Here is a 15,262-nt window from a genome sequence, read left to right on the forward strand (position 1 = left end):
GTGTGTGTGTGTGTGTGTGTGTGTGTGTGTGTGTCGGCGTGGACTGTTCAGTTACAGTTCTGTTTTATTTTCAACGTAGTAAACAGTCCAGACTTTTTATTTATGTGCGGAACGTTACCTCCGCTGTAGTTCGTCCCTGGCTCCCGTCGTCGTGACGACGGTGAACCCCCCCCCCCCCCCGCGGTTCTTGTAACTGCCGACAGCGTCGTCGACGAGAGGAAGCCCATGTTTGGTCGTGGGCGGTAGCCGTCGTTCGCCCGCCCGTTCGGCGTCCGTCCGTCCGTCCGTCGGCGTGGAGCTCAGACCAGCCGTCGTGTCGTTAGGTCACTGAGGGTGGCTAGAGATCCCTTTAGGTTCTGGTCTAGCGTGACGTTTAACCCCGATGAGGTATTAGTTATGTTACATAGCAGCCTCCCCTTCCTCCCCCTCCTCCCCTCCTCCCTCCCCCCTCCTCCTCCCTCCCTCCCTCCCTTTTTGTGAAGTGTTTAAGGTTGTGTTTTCTTTTGGAGCGTTTTTTTTTGTTTATTTTCTTTCCCGTTGTACAAGCAGCAGTCAACACTGTTATCGTCGGTATGTTTGTGCAAAAGCATGATTGTGTGGTCCCCGGGGGCTTTTACTTTGGCGGTCTCTTCCTCGCGGTGGAGTCATTAAACTTTGGTGGGTCTGTGCTGTACAACAGAGCGGCGTTGGTGCTGACTAACGCTGGTTTTTATTCACTGTAAAGAAGAAGATGCGTTCTCTTATTTATCAACCAGATGTATTGTAAGATGGCAACAACAACAACAAAAAAAAAAAAACGGAGAAATGCGTTACATTTGTAGATATCGGATGTCTCATACCACGTCGGCTCTATTTACGAGATGGTTTCCGTATCTTTTGTCTTGGGTATTTGGCAGCCATTCCGGATTGTACATCATTGTTGTCCTTTGTAATGTTTTTGGCTTGTTTTCTTGAAGGGCTTATGCATATAATAAAAAAAACAACAACTATTTTAATCATTATTTAATTTGTACTACGATTTGAAAACACCAACTTCCAGAGGTAGGATTTTTTTTTTTGGTGGGGGGGGGGGGAGACTTTGAGGTGTGTCCAAGATGTACATTTGAATGTCGGATCTAAAAGAAAAAAGTATGTCTCTCACCTATGCCTTTTTGATGTGGCAGAAGTTGTACGCTTGTTTTCAGAGAACAAGAACGGGTGAGACTGAACGGTTTTTAAGCACGAAGGTTTCCTTTGACTGAAACGGCTATTTATCTGTGCCAAAAATCGCATGAAGAAGATGTGTAACGGGGAAACGCACGCCAAAGGAAAAAAAAAAGAAAAAAAAGAAGATATCAGGACCAAGAACATATGAATAATATCGGTCTCCTCGCACTGTCGCACTCTCTCAAAGATGATTAGCTTACACTAACGACAGGGGAGGAGGAGCGATGCTCTGGTCCGAAGCCATGTCGTTCTGTATCACCCGTACTCTTCTGAAGGGCAACTTCCAAAAATGTCAGAATATGATTTTTTTTTTTGGGTGGGGGTGCGAGTATTGAAACGTATGTATATACATTTAGATACGTATTGGTGGGACTTGCCGTATCATGGGATATCGTTTCTTGCGGTCATTTCATGATGACAGGTTCTGAATTGTCTCCGGCGAGTGGCGGCGAGTGGGTGGGAGGGAGGGGCGGACAGCGGGGGGGGGGGGGGGGGGGAGGGAGAGGGTGTTTGGGGGAGGGAGGGAGCAGCGGAGGGGAGACTACATGTGGAGTCACACGAGGTGGAAAGCAGCGTGCGCTCCCGTGGCGTTTGTACAGATCTCTGACTTCTGGTGTTCGCCTTACTGTCCATTATTCTGCTGTTGACATGTTTGTTTTTTCCTTCTCTGTTGTATTCTGTACAAAACTATTTTGCAATAAATATTGAACCGTTTTCTAAGGACACGCTGGTGTGTGATTGTTGCTTTCGTTGATTTGATACGGCGTTCGTGTCAATACATGAGTTGTTATTTATTTATGTATAGAGGTACAGTCACATCGACACAGGGACAGGTTTTGCATGAAGAACACACACTCACACACACACCATATCAATCATTTTAACAACTTAATATTATTGAGATTCACTGCATTCGAAATAAATTCGTTTTCTTTTTAAATAATGAGTAAACAACTGAAAAACATGCTTTGGTGAAACCAACCACATCGTCGTTGTCTCTCTCAACCAACCGGCGTGATGCGGGCCTGCGTCTGTGTAACCATTTGGAGATCAACATGTTTGTGTCTGGGGAAATGCTGGCGTGTGTCACTTCTCCGGCCTAATGGTGTTACAGCAGCAGATGGCCTCGGCATATGACTCAGCGGTTTACCCGTTCGGTAGCGCAGGGACAGCTTTGCAGAAACAAATACACGCTTAAGTAACCTATGTCTTACGGGTCACGCTAAGGATATATCCTCACTGAGTTACGACCAGCATTGTTTTTAAAAAGCTTGAACCTATTTACTGTTGTTTACTGTGTTTGTAATGAATGGTTTCAGATAGGCTTGGTATTAATATTATCTATGGTAGGCCTTCTATATATTGCGCTAATTGTATTGGCAGTTTTTTCGTTCATCAGTTCATTTTGTTATCACGGTTTTAGTGTCATCACAGTCATAATGTCCTTGACACAGAAGCTCTATAAACGGATGTGCTGCTGTTGGGTTTTCTTCAAGCTGTTTTCTAATAATTCACTTCTCCATTCGCAGACAAAGGACACACTTGTGTCTGTTCTAACGCACGTTGTTCAATAATTTAACTATGAGCATGTGAGCAGGAGGCGGGGCCTCGCTGGGGGGGGGGGGGGGGGCGGGGGGCGTGGCGGTGGGCGTGGTCTGTGCACCCGCCGCAGGCACGCGCTGCTGCTGAGGCCCTGACCCCACGTGACGGCCTGCAGACCTGACCGGGACCCGACACACAAGGACACGCGGTACGCATAATGATGAGACCACACACACACACACACACACACACACACACACACACACACACACACACACACACACACACACACACAAAGAACACACACATACACAAAGAAACGCGGTACACATACTGATGAGAACACACACACACACACACACACACACACACACACACACACACAAAGAAACGCGGTACACATACTGATGAGAACACACACACACACACACACACACACACACACACACACACACACACACAAAGAAACGCGGTACACATACTGATGAGAACACACACACACAGACCCACGTTATGGGTGTGTGTGTGTGTGTGTGTGTGTGTGTGTGTGTGTGTGTGTGTGTGTGTGTGTGTGTGTCTATATATCCATGCAGTACTATAGATATATTATATTTCTATAGTATTCCATGGAATGAGGGCGCCATCTAATGTTGCAGAAACCTAGCGAGCATCGCGGCGGTCAGCCCCGCCCCTGGCGGCCAGTAAGTCCCGCCCCCTGGCGGTCAGCCCCGCCCCTGGCGGTCAGTAAGTCCCGCCCCTGACGGTCAGGCCCCGCCCCCTGGCGGCCTTCCCCGCGGTGTCCACGTAGGCCTACTGACGTCCTACTGTCTCTGTGCAGTATGGTAGATATTTTCTTACCATTTGTGTCCATTGCAGTTGTCCTTCGCGGCACCAGTAGGTCTACCACTGACAGCATCATGTAGCCTAGGCACGGGCAAAACGATTATTTTCCGGGAATCAGTTCTTTCAGTTCCTTCAGTTCCCTTCACTATCACACAAATCTCAGGTGTCTTTGCCCCACCACCACTTTGCTTTTAAATATGAGGTAGGCTACGCCCGCAAATGTATCCTTTTAAAACAGCTAATTTCCGTAGCATTAGCCCACGACGCCGCTGGAGCATCACACGTGTGTGGTTTTAAGAAGAATAGCCCAAGCGGCCTCAACCACGATGAGAAGGTTTTTAGACTCAGTCAATATAAAGTCGAGGGGAAAACGAAGTTCTGTTCGTTTGTATCTTTTATTTACGTGACCATATTTGTGTTTTATGTTAAAAAAAAAAAAAAATCTAAAAAAAATCTGTTCTCTTGTTTTGGGAATCAGTTCTCGTCGTTCACCTTCAGGATTCGTTCGTTCCGACCGAATCGTTCGCGAATCGCCCACGGCTATACATTGTAGTCCTGGTTTATACCTTCAGCAAGCGAGATCACAGTCAGCCGTCAGATAATCATTGAGGGGAATGGGGCAAAGTTCCTGCAGGGCTGTGTAGTGTTAATGTTTAAGTTACACGACTCGCAAATCATTGCATTTTTCATCTCCGTCTTGCAGCAGCTGCCTGCCTCAGTTCCCTCCAGCCGCGGCCACCACTCCGTGCTCATCGCTCACGGATGAATGAATTAATGAATTGTAGATTGGAGAATTTGATGCACAGCGCCGTATGCTCCAACGCAACTTTGACTTCTCTTTAAACTCAAGATTAAAGATGGCGAACCAAGAGGTAATGTTTCTTTGATCACATTGTTGAAATCTCGTGACCACATTCAACTAGCGAGTCACGTGACGTCAGGTTTTACACATTTCGTTGTAGGCTACATAAATTAAGCTTAATGTGTATTAAAGCAATTAGTGAAATGTGGTAGGCCTACATTGAAACAGTAGAGCTAATTATGTTCATACTTATTATAAAATGAAGATATACTACTTCGGAGACTTTGGTTGGATTTTTATAAATATTGACTGATAATTTATTCACTTAAACAACAATTGGCGAGCATAACAACACAGATAGACACTATACACTCCTGATCTAAACCTTTTCTGTTTAAGATGTTCAATAACTTGGTCATTTTCTCTTGTGGATTGTCATCAAAACACTTTCAGATCGTCATGGATACCCCCACCCTATTTCCCTTGTAGTGTTTAGTTCATATCAAATGGACATTTTATTATGAGCTAAATTCTAATATGTGTCAAACGATCCTCAACAACACAGAGTGAGATCCGCCGAACAAGAACATAAAAGACATAAAAGAACATCTGTTCCCCGTCTCTGTGTACGGTGGTGGTGGCGCCTCCATGTGATCGTGTATGTGAGTGTACGTGAGTGTATATGAGTGTATGTGAGTGTATGTGAGTGTATGTGAGCGTATGTGAGTGTACGTGAGTGTACATGAGTGTGTATGAGTGTGTATGAGTGTATGTGAGTGTATGTGAATGTGTGATCAGAGCCCTTGGGTTGGGGGGGGGGGGACCTCTTGCGTTCCTTTGTTGGTTGAGCAGTGCTTTGCAGTGAAGAGACAAAAGAGTGATTTAAACTTGTATTTCCTGCAGCCTGGCCCCATGCAGCGCCCCCCTGAGGGCAGACGTTGGTACTGCTCCTCATGAAGGGCCCAGGGCCGTGCGCTCAGCTCAGTGCGGCTCTTTTAGGAAAACGTTTTAGCACAGAAAGAGCCAGCGCCTCGGAGCGGGTCCCCGGGGGCCCGGAGAATCCTGGCTTCCAGTTGGACTGAGGGGCCGAGGAACCCTCAGTTTGGATTGGACGGGCCCCTGAACAGTGTTACTGTTATATCAGTATTAATATCATCAGTAATATCCCCACCGAAATTCATTGTTACAAATATTCACACACATTCTATAAATTAGCTCAATATAAAATATAAAAGTGATATTGTCAAAGAGATAATGTGTAAGTAGGGTGGGGATATGAATGAGTCTTTAACGTTGTTTGGAGGCCAATCCCATCCAAAGGAAGGGAGCTATTGAAGTAACTAACAGCCATGTACAACGACCTACCACGCTTTACAACTTGGGCTCAAAATCAAGTGTCAAGGTGCTCTTGTGTTTTGCAAAGGGGAAAAAAGACGAATACGAATATCAAACTATAATCAGTGCGGTAGGATTACCTTCTGTTCTAATTGACCATCATTTCCTTTGCATTTTAACGTGCACGTAACGCTTCTTCATCGACATCTTTTGTTGCCTTCTGTTATTTGCACAGAAGGAAACCCGATGCACTCTGCAGGAGGTGCGGGGGGTCCCTCTGCTGGGGCCCATGGTCCAGCACTGGGAGAGAGTCGAGGCCTTTCAAGCGTTCCCCGAAGATCTCCTCATCGCCACGTACCCAAAGGCCGGTGAGAGACGATGAAAACACTGACATTGTTGAAGATGGGGATGATCCAAATAAGGAAATATAGCAGCAACCAGCACTGTACTTTACTCAGTACTAATCAGTACCAATTGACTCAGATCGCTGTAATCAATATCATTTAATGTAATTTCCCTTTATTATAGATGATATGATATGTGAATATATTATATAAAAGTGTTATAATGGCCACCACTATTTATCTCCACAAGCCACACATACATATATAGAGTGTGTGTTTGTGTGTGTGTACAATATGTATATATATATATATATACATGTGTGTGTGAATATATACAGTACATGTGTGGTAGGTAAACCGCATTTAACACTAAAACTTAAATAAGAGAGTTTGAGGAGACCGGAGCAAGAATGACAAAAGACTTTATTTTTTACTCACGAACAAGTAAGAACAAAGCCGAGTTGGTTTGACAAAGAGCTGGAGAGCTAGTCACGGGCCCCTCCTTATATATCCATTTCTGTCCATCAAGAAGGTTATTTATGGATCCCCTGCACACACACAACGTCTAACTAGTTCACACTCTGTTATCTTCCTAGTTTCCCTCCTGGCCCGCATCTTGCCTCCCAGGAATTTTTGGGAATGATTCAGCAACAGTTTTACGGCACTAGAATGGGGTGTCCAGCTCTTGCCCCTAGACTAGCCTCAGGTCACCCTGATCCTCGACCTCTATGTCAGCGGGTAAACACAGATAAGTTAACCAATAGACCTCATGGCACCACTCCAGGCCACAGTTAGAGGGGAGAGGTGACTTGTCTTCTTAAGCTTTTTTTCTCCACCATTATTATATTTATTTAGCCTATAGGCCTGATAATAATTATATATCACCATGAAATGTAGGCGTACATTTCTTCCATACATGTGTGTGTGCGTTCCAGGTACTACATGGACGCAGGAGATCGTAGATTTGATCTTGCACGGCGGTGATGCAGAGAAGGTGAGGAGGGCTCCCACTTACGTCCGCATGCCCTTCCTAGAGATCAGCACTCCAAACGCATCTCTACCTGGTCAGTAGCACACAACCAGTCACCACCCCTCACCCTACTGGTCACTACCACACAACCAGTCACCACCCCTCACCCTACTGGTCACTACCACACAACCAGTCACCACCCCTCACCCTACTGGTCAGTACCACACAACCAGTCACCACCCCTCACTCTACTGGTCACTACCACACAACCAGTCACCACCCCTCACCCTACTGGTCACTACCACACAACCAGTCACCACCCCTCACCCTACTGGTCACTACCACACAACCAGTCACCACCCCTCACCCTACTGGTCAGTAGCACACAACCAGTCACCACCCCTCACCCTACTGGTCAGTACCACACAACCAGTCACCACCCCTCACCCTACTGGTCACTACCACACAACCAGTCACCACCCCTCACCCTACTGGTCACTACCACACAACCAGTCACCACCCCTCACCCTACTGGTCACTACCACACAACCAGTCACCACCCCTCACCCTACTGGTCAGTACCACACAACCAGTCACCACCCCTCACCCTACTGGTCACTACCACACAACCAGTCACCACCCCTCACCCTACTGGTCAGTACCACACAACCAGTCACCAGCCCTCACCCTACTGGTCACTACCACACAACCAGTCACCACCCCTCACCCTACTGGTCACTACCACACAACCAGTCACCACCCCTCACCCTACTGGTCACTACCACACAACCAGTCACCACCCCTCACCCTACTGGTCAGTACCACACAACCAGTCACCACCCCTCACCCTACTGGTCAGTAGCACACAACCAGTCACCACCCCTCACCCTACTAGTCACTACCACACAACCAGTCACCACCCCTCACCCTACTGGTCACTACCACACAACCAGTCACCACCCCTCACCCTACTGGTCACTACCACACAACCAGTCACCACCCCTCACCCTACTGGTCAGTACCACACAACCACAGGCACATTGCACTATTTGTGACAAATCTGACTTCAGATGACTAATGTAATGTCTCTTCAGGACTTAGTCAACTGGAGGAGATGGATCCTCCTCGAGTGATCAAGACTCATCTACCCATCCAGCTGCTGCCTACGTCCTTCTGGGAGTCAGGAAGCAAGGTGGGACGGCTTCTTATCATTGGACCCATTCCCTGACACCAGGACACCTCATGGTTCTATTGAGACATTCTTATCAGTTCCCTCAAAATGCCTTTAGTCCTCTGCAACAATGCAGTTCAGTCACGCTATGAGATGCGTCCAGAGAAAACAAAACCAGAGTATTCAAGTAGAGAGAAAGAGTGTAGGCCTATCTGCATGTCAATGTACTAAATCGTTTATATTTAACCATATTCATTTTAGGTTATCTACGTGGCTCGGAATCCTAAAGACAACGTGGTGTCCTACTTTCACTTTGACCGCATGAACCTGGTTCAGCCGGAGCCAGGCCCGTGGTCAGGGTACCTGGAGAAGTTCATGGGTGGACAATGCAAGTGTTTTCTGATTGAATACGTGAACACGTGTGATCGCAACCAAACACATGACATGTTATCAGGTGTATTTGAACGAACATTCATCTTGGGCCGGATCTTTGAACCCTAGCTCCTTCCATTCCAATTTTGGACTTTCTGAAAATGTGTGTTTTACTGATCTAGCCAATATCAGAGATCACATGAGCAGGCCTGGGAAGCACAAGCTTAGAATGACCCACTTCCTCTAACTCTAACCCATACTAATGCTATATAATAATACTTATGACTGCAGTAACTCATGTTTATTAATGAGTGATTGATGTCACCTTATGTAAAGTGTTACCATGTTATAACATCCCTGCTCACGTGTCCGATTGTTAGCATGTTAACGGCCCCAGATAACGATCACACATATTTTCACCTTTCATCAGACCATGCGTCCTCTCGTTTTATTCTATATTTGTATATTTGTACTTTGTACTATACTGATGCTTATGGTGTTTGATTGGCTAGTGTGCTGGGGGTCCTGGTACGAACATGTCAAAGGTTATTGGAAGGAGAAGGACAAAAGGAATATCCTCTATCTTTTCTTCGAGGACATGAAAGAGGTGGGTGGTACAAAATACAGATGATAAATGCAGGATGCATAAATTAATGAATCATTCATCATTCATGAATTATTCATGATTCGTCTTTGCCTCGTTTACATACAAAAATACACAGAATCCCGCCAGGGAGATCCAGCGAATCGCTACGTTCCTTGGTCACCACTTGTCAGAAGACGTTCTCAACAAAATCGTGCAGTTGACGACGTTTGAGGCCATGCGAGAAAACCCAATGGCCAACTACTCGTCGGTACCAGAGGCCGTGTTCGACCGGAAGGTGTCGGCCTTCCTGAGGAAAGGTAATGAAGCAGGATGGATGAAGAAAGAAAGGGCCGATCTATCAACGCGGATTCGGACGACGTTACGTTTGTCTTTTGTTTCCCCAGGGGAGGTCGGCGACTGGAAGAACCACCTGAGTCCCGAGGAGAACGCTGCGTTTGAAAAGCATTACGTGGACTCCATGTCAGACTGTGAGATTCCGTTCCGGTTTGTGATTTAAAGAGCGGAACAATGGGAACGTGATCGTCATCATTTAAATTGATCTTAAAAATATCAGACTTTTAGACCAAAAAGATTGTATTTTGCTTTTGATTAATTACTTTCATCATGTCAAAAACATATAGTACTATGAAGTCAACACACTGGCAGTATTTTATAGAAATATCTAAAAAATATATATACAAATAACTATTTTATATTCTTTGCTGAATAAAACTATAGTATACTATTGTGATTGAATCAATCTTGTAAACCCTCTTTCTACTCACTCAAATATAAGCTTTAAAACAACTGTGGTATTACAGCCTAGTTGTTGTTCAAATTGTATTAAAACAAGTTTACACGAACCAAACTGGCAGTGTTTGATCTGTAACGCCTTTTGATCCATATAATTTGTAATCGGATGTGCTCTATGAAATGAATATGCCTATATATTATCTCAAAAAAAGACAAGTATTTTTTTTTAAATTGCAAGGGACAACGATATTGCAACGGACAAAAGGTCCAGCTTTTCAAAAATGTATCATGTGGTGCAGATAATGATGTCAGTAATTTTGCACCAGTACTTTTATGGCTGGTTTCCTACTGTGTGGTGACCTTTGATACATTATCACAGAACAGCTCACAGCTCGTGTTTGCTCAATTGCCAACTGGGAACGCTGAAATCATATTTCCTAAATGATCGTACAGCTATTTCGCATAACAGCTCAATTGTTGTGCCATGACATAATGCATTTCACTTGACAAAATCTCTACGCCGTTAAAGGGCTATAGGTTATATTTATTTTCGACATTGGAAAGACATTCGTCATGTTATCTTTGATATACTGGTTTATAAACAAGCTAAACTGGTGGCCGGTTCTGGACGCCAGTCCGTTAGATTGTTTACTTCAAGGTAGGTGGGACTCTGCGTCTTTTGGGGGACTTTGAATATGTTATCCTGTAGTATTTCAATAGTCCTCATTGCATGGTGTCATGTCTATTTGTGACGGTCTACATGTTGTTGTTGATGTTATGGGCCAACGTGTTTAACCTTTAAAAGTGATCTCGGTTCAACAAAAATAACCTAAACGCATATAGGTTTTCCCAAGGGTATAACCTTCATTTCAAAATGTTAAACATTTATTTCTGGGATTCCTTCGCTGACCTCCAGGAGTCATCGGTGCCTGTGGAATCTGGGTCCTGCGGGACATAACGAGGGTGCACCTGTTTCTAGAGGAGCAGCGGTGAGGAACTCGAACACATGCTGCTGTTGTTGTTGTATATCGCGTTACCAGATGGTGATACTGAGTTATTATTATTTTTTTGTAGTTTCTACCTTTATTATGTACGGTTCGCTCTTAAATACACCTATTGCCTCCGCTTTTCCTCTCTTTCTCATGGCTGTGCTGCAGCCAGGGCGTCACGGCCGGCCAGAAGCGACCGCTCCGACATGACAGCAGATCTAGAAGCGGCCTGGGCCGGACCCTGCAGTCCGGGGTCCTGGTGCTGCTGCTGACCCTGGTGGGCTCCAGAGTGGCCTCGCTGGTGGTTCTGGAATTCTCTCTACGCGCCATCTCTGCTTGGGTTACCGATGGGCTAGTAAGACACCGGAGCTTTTCTAAATCCAATGATAACACAACTTATTTTCGGATGTTGTTTGTTTAAATCCCCTGTTTCTCTCCGCGTATCTGCTCGCATCCTCGATTGTCAGGGATCCAGGGAATGCCAGCAGGTGCTCGTCCAGTGTCACTTCTCCTTGGGTTGCGCCCTGAGCTGCAGCCTGCACTTCTTCCACGAGGGGGCGCCACAGCGTTGGCTTTCGCTGACGCTGCTGGCGGCGCTCGGGTGGCTTTTATCCAACCAGACGTCCAGGCTGCTGCACCACGTGGAGGCGCTGTACGCGCTGCACAGCTCCCGAGGCTACTGCGGCGTGTGCATGACCCTGCTGACCGCGGGGGGCACCCTGCTGCCCGCGCTGCTGCGCAGGGCGCTGGTCGCCACGTTCTCCGTGGCCGTGCTGGCCTCCGTGTCCACCGTCAACAGACACTTCGCCTCCGCCACCGATGCGCTCAAGTTCTGGACCCCCCTGACCATCTGCTACACTTTGTTGGTTGTGTACATGCAAGGTACTACTGCGACAAACAGCAGCAGCAGCACAGGTCGCGACGTCTTGCAGTCTCGCAGCGCTATTGAAGGGCTGTAGCTGATGATTGGGGTCCAGTGGCGGTTCTAGGGGGGGGCCAGTGCCCCCGTAACTCTGAGTCCGGCCCCCCCTGTTGCCCCCCCAAACGAGCCAACCCCACCCCCGTCAACAATCGTGCCCGCAACAGCGCTCGTCTGCTATTTTCTGGTCCCGTTTGAATTGTGCCATTAACGTCAACATATGTTGTCTGTGATTTTTTAAATATAATTGTTCATGTTGTTCAAAATTCAATTGTTCAAAATTCACAGACAACATATGTTGACATTCATGGCACAATTCAAACGGGACCAGAAAATAATTATTTTCTCACATCATTCACTTGCATTAACGATTTTTCAACCTAGAGGTTTTACCACTTACCACCACAGTTAAGGGGCGTTGTCCGTCCCGACGCGCAGCGGACCGTTTTATAAAACTGCTAGTAGTATGGCGAAATGAAAGTCATAGACACCCTCAATTTTGCGAGAAAGTCGGAAAAGCATTTTTATTTAACGAATACAAAAAAGTAGTCCCTCCTGGCTGCCTGCAAAGTGTACGGCGGTTGCTATGCAACACACTGTAGCGTCCTTCAGAGAGAAGGCTAGAGACGGTAGCTTGGTTTAGCCTACTATCGAGTTCACTCAGCGTGTGCCTATTGCTTTACAACATTTCCACCCTCTCCAGCAATCAACATGTTTTTAGGCTTCAGTGAACTATGCTATTGCTTTTATATATAAATAAACAACAGTTCAGGTTAGGCGCGGAGTGATACTGAACGGGCGTCATAGCTGTGTGTATTATGACCTCTGAAGAATAAGTCCCGCCTCCGAGGCTTCCGGTTCCCTCGGTAAGATGTCTATGGGGAATAACACGGGGTTTATGAACGATCGTACATAACAAACTCTGTAGGTGGCGGAGAAGTAAAAGCTGCGTCACGTTTTCAACTACAACCTTTTTCATCTAGTTTCAACCGGGTTTTTATTTTATTTTTGGTGCCGTTAAAGTAGCATTAATAATAGTTTACTTCTTTAACGGCACCGACGATCCAAAAACACAGTCGAAACTAGATGGAAAATATGTGTAGTTCAAAACGTGATGCAGCTTTTACTTCTCCGCCACCTACAGAGTTTGTTATGTACGATCGTTCATAAACCCCGTGTTATTCCCCCATAGACATTTGACCGAGGGAACCGGGAGCCTCGGAGGCGGGACTTATTCTTCAGAGTTTCTATACGCTCATTATAGCGTAATTAACAGTTGGGAACCAATCACATCGCTTGATTCAAGCCACCCGTTTCACAATGATCGTTTTGAACAGATGAACGGCTGCGGGTGCGCGCTGGCCGGCGGCGGCGGCTGCTGAAGACGGTGGTGGTGCGCCTCGGGGGGCTATTGGTGCTGATGCTGACGGTGGGCCGCTGGGCAGATGTGGTCCACATCCTCATCTGCTTCCTGGGAGAGGCCGCGTGTCTCGGTGCCGCTCAGGACCTGCTCGCTGACACGACGCCGCCCTCGGTCAGTGAACCCAGAAGCAGCAGCTACAGTGATCTGCAGTTCAATTAACATGTCCTACACGTTTGAGGTTATCGTTGGACTAAATGGTTGGGACCGTGTCTGTGTTGTGGTGGGTGTGTGTGTTTGATTATCAACACGCCGTCATAGTGAGAACGTGTATTCCCTCACCCTCACAGGATCAAGAGGATTTTGAAGACTACGACGAAGACGAAGAAGAGATTCAACAAAAAGAAACAAAGACACGCCTACAATTATCACATCATTTAAGGGAATAAATGTCATGCAGTGGGATGAAGCTATATTTGTATAGCCTACGTTTGTGGTATTTAGGCCTGAGGTGAAACTGTATCCCTGACATATCAGTGACGAAACAATTAAGGCTGCTTCCCAAATAGGCCTATTGATTTTAGGCTGTAGCCAAATAGTGAAATAGCCCACAAGGGTATTTAAGTATTCCCCCCCGCCCTCATAACTGGTTCTATAGTTTAGTTATCACTTGAATAAAGGCGTGCTAGTGTTGGTTTGCAGTAGCCATTTGTAGCCTACATGATGAGCACATTTCTCGTATGATATAGCAGGCACACCTGAACCGCACACTGCCCTGTGTGCTATAATCTGTTTTATACTGAACATGATAAACTACTCAAAATGGTCAAATGGCTGACATCGTACTACTTCTAAAGTTGCACAAAATGGCGTTTAAAGAGGCTAAATGTCTATTTATGTGCGGCGTGCAACGAATTCACACTTGCAAACGCGAATTCTAGCTGGATAGCGGCGTACTAACTTGAAGGACGATACAAAAAAAGCCACATTGAATGAGTTCTTAAACTCAAATAGTGTGGTTAATATGATCGTCCCTCTTTTGTGCGCTCTTGTAAAGGGAACATAGGTTTGCATACTGCTCGAGCACATTTGACATTGAAATATCCAGCTCACATCATCCACATTGGACGCGCGGTATTGTGCCCATTTTATATTTATTGAATTCAGGGAATGTACAGAGGCTGGCTCTCCGACGTGTTACGCTTTCCGTCCTTATTCCATGTCAACGGGCGTGTGAAACTAGGCACAGGTCCGAATCCCGTGGTAATCCAGGGGGTCTTTCGGAGACATATTGAGATTGTGTAGCAATTCCACACGCTGGCATTGACAGTAAGAAATTGTACTATCCACGACTGTGTAGAAAGTAGCCTTCATAGTTCCCCATCAAAAAGGCTTTCGACGGAGATGTTTTTTTCCCAAACAATGCTCGAATATCGCTAAGATGGGAAAAGAAACAGCATGGAGCTTGCTGCCTCCCTGTCAACCCCAGCAGAAGTGTTTTCTCGACTCTTCTTCTGCCTTTATAACCACTCCTTCTCGCATGCGCGCTCTTGCATTTAGAGATCATTTTACCGCATGGGTACGCGTGCGCAGACGCACTAAGCCATACGTCATAAAAAAAAATCCATATTCTCTGTATCACTGCTAATTTCTCGCCTTAGGAGCCTTCTCCCGTACTGATATTATATATAGATGTCTGCAGTGGTGTGCTTTGTTATCCCCATGGTCCAACCCCTGACATATAACATATATAACCCTTTTCAGAAGTATATAGGCTGTCATAGTTGGCGGCTTCTCATTGCTTTATATGCCTTATGAAGCATATAGGAGTTATGTAATTGGTAGGCCTAGAACCTTCTGTTATTGGCGATGCCTTTTTTTTTTTTTTTGGTATGACAAATGAAAGCTTCCCAGACGCGTTACCTTGAACCACGCGCATGCGCAAAGAGGACCGAGGAGCTCTGTTGCAAAAGGTTCTCACACAAATGCCACGCGTGCGCGGTGCGCTCCACATTACGAACAGAACTGCTGCATCTTTTCAGGCAGCTACTAGCAGTCTTTTTACGACCA

The 15,262-nt window shown here is 46.1% G+C and overlaps 2 protein-coding genes across 2 annotated transcripts; both read left to right on the top strand.

Annotated features, from left to right (window-relative positions):
- Positions 1-4,325: 4,325 nt before the first annotated feature.
- Positions 4,326-9,688, top strand: sult1st5 (sulfotransferase family 1, cytosolic sulfotransferase 5; the record flags this gene model as incomplete). Its single annotated transcript, XM_084473755.1, has 8 exons — positions 4,326-4,463; positions 5,964-6,096; positions 7,008-7,136; positions 8,137-8,234; positions 8,475-8,607; positions 9,098-9,192; positions 9,308-9,488; positions 9,576-9,688. Exons 1-8 carry the CDS (start codon positions 4,404-4,406, stop codon positions 9,686-9,688), a joined length of 942 nt encoding a protein of 313 aa, XP_084329881.1. The 5' UTR covers positions 4,326-4,403.
- A 630-nt stretch (positions 9,689-10,318) lies between these two features.
- On the top strand, positions 10,319-13,665 carry tmem82 (transmembrane protein 82). Its single transcript, XM_084474808.1, has 6 exons — positions 10,319-10,582; positions 10,841-10,913; positions 11,082-11,268; positions 11,381-11,795; positions 13,170-13,366; positions 13,543-13,665. The coding sequence occupies exons 1-6, from the start codon at positions 10,498-10,500 to the stop codon at positions 13,639-13,641; spliced, it is 1,056 nt and encodes a 351-aa protein (XP_084330934.1). The 5' UTR covers positions 10,319-10,497; the 3' UTR covers positions 13,642-13,665.
- The last annotated feature ends 1,597 nt before the right edge of the window (positions 13,666-15,262 follow it).

The sequence above is a fragment of the Micromesistius poutassou genome (genome assembly GCF_964030765.1).
Source record: "Micromesistius poutassou genome assembly, chromosome: 10".
NCBI classification, from domain to species: domain Eukaryota; kingdom Metazoa; phylum Chordata; class Actinopteri; order Gadiformes; family Gadidae; genus Micromesistius; species Micromesistius poutassou.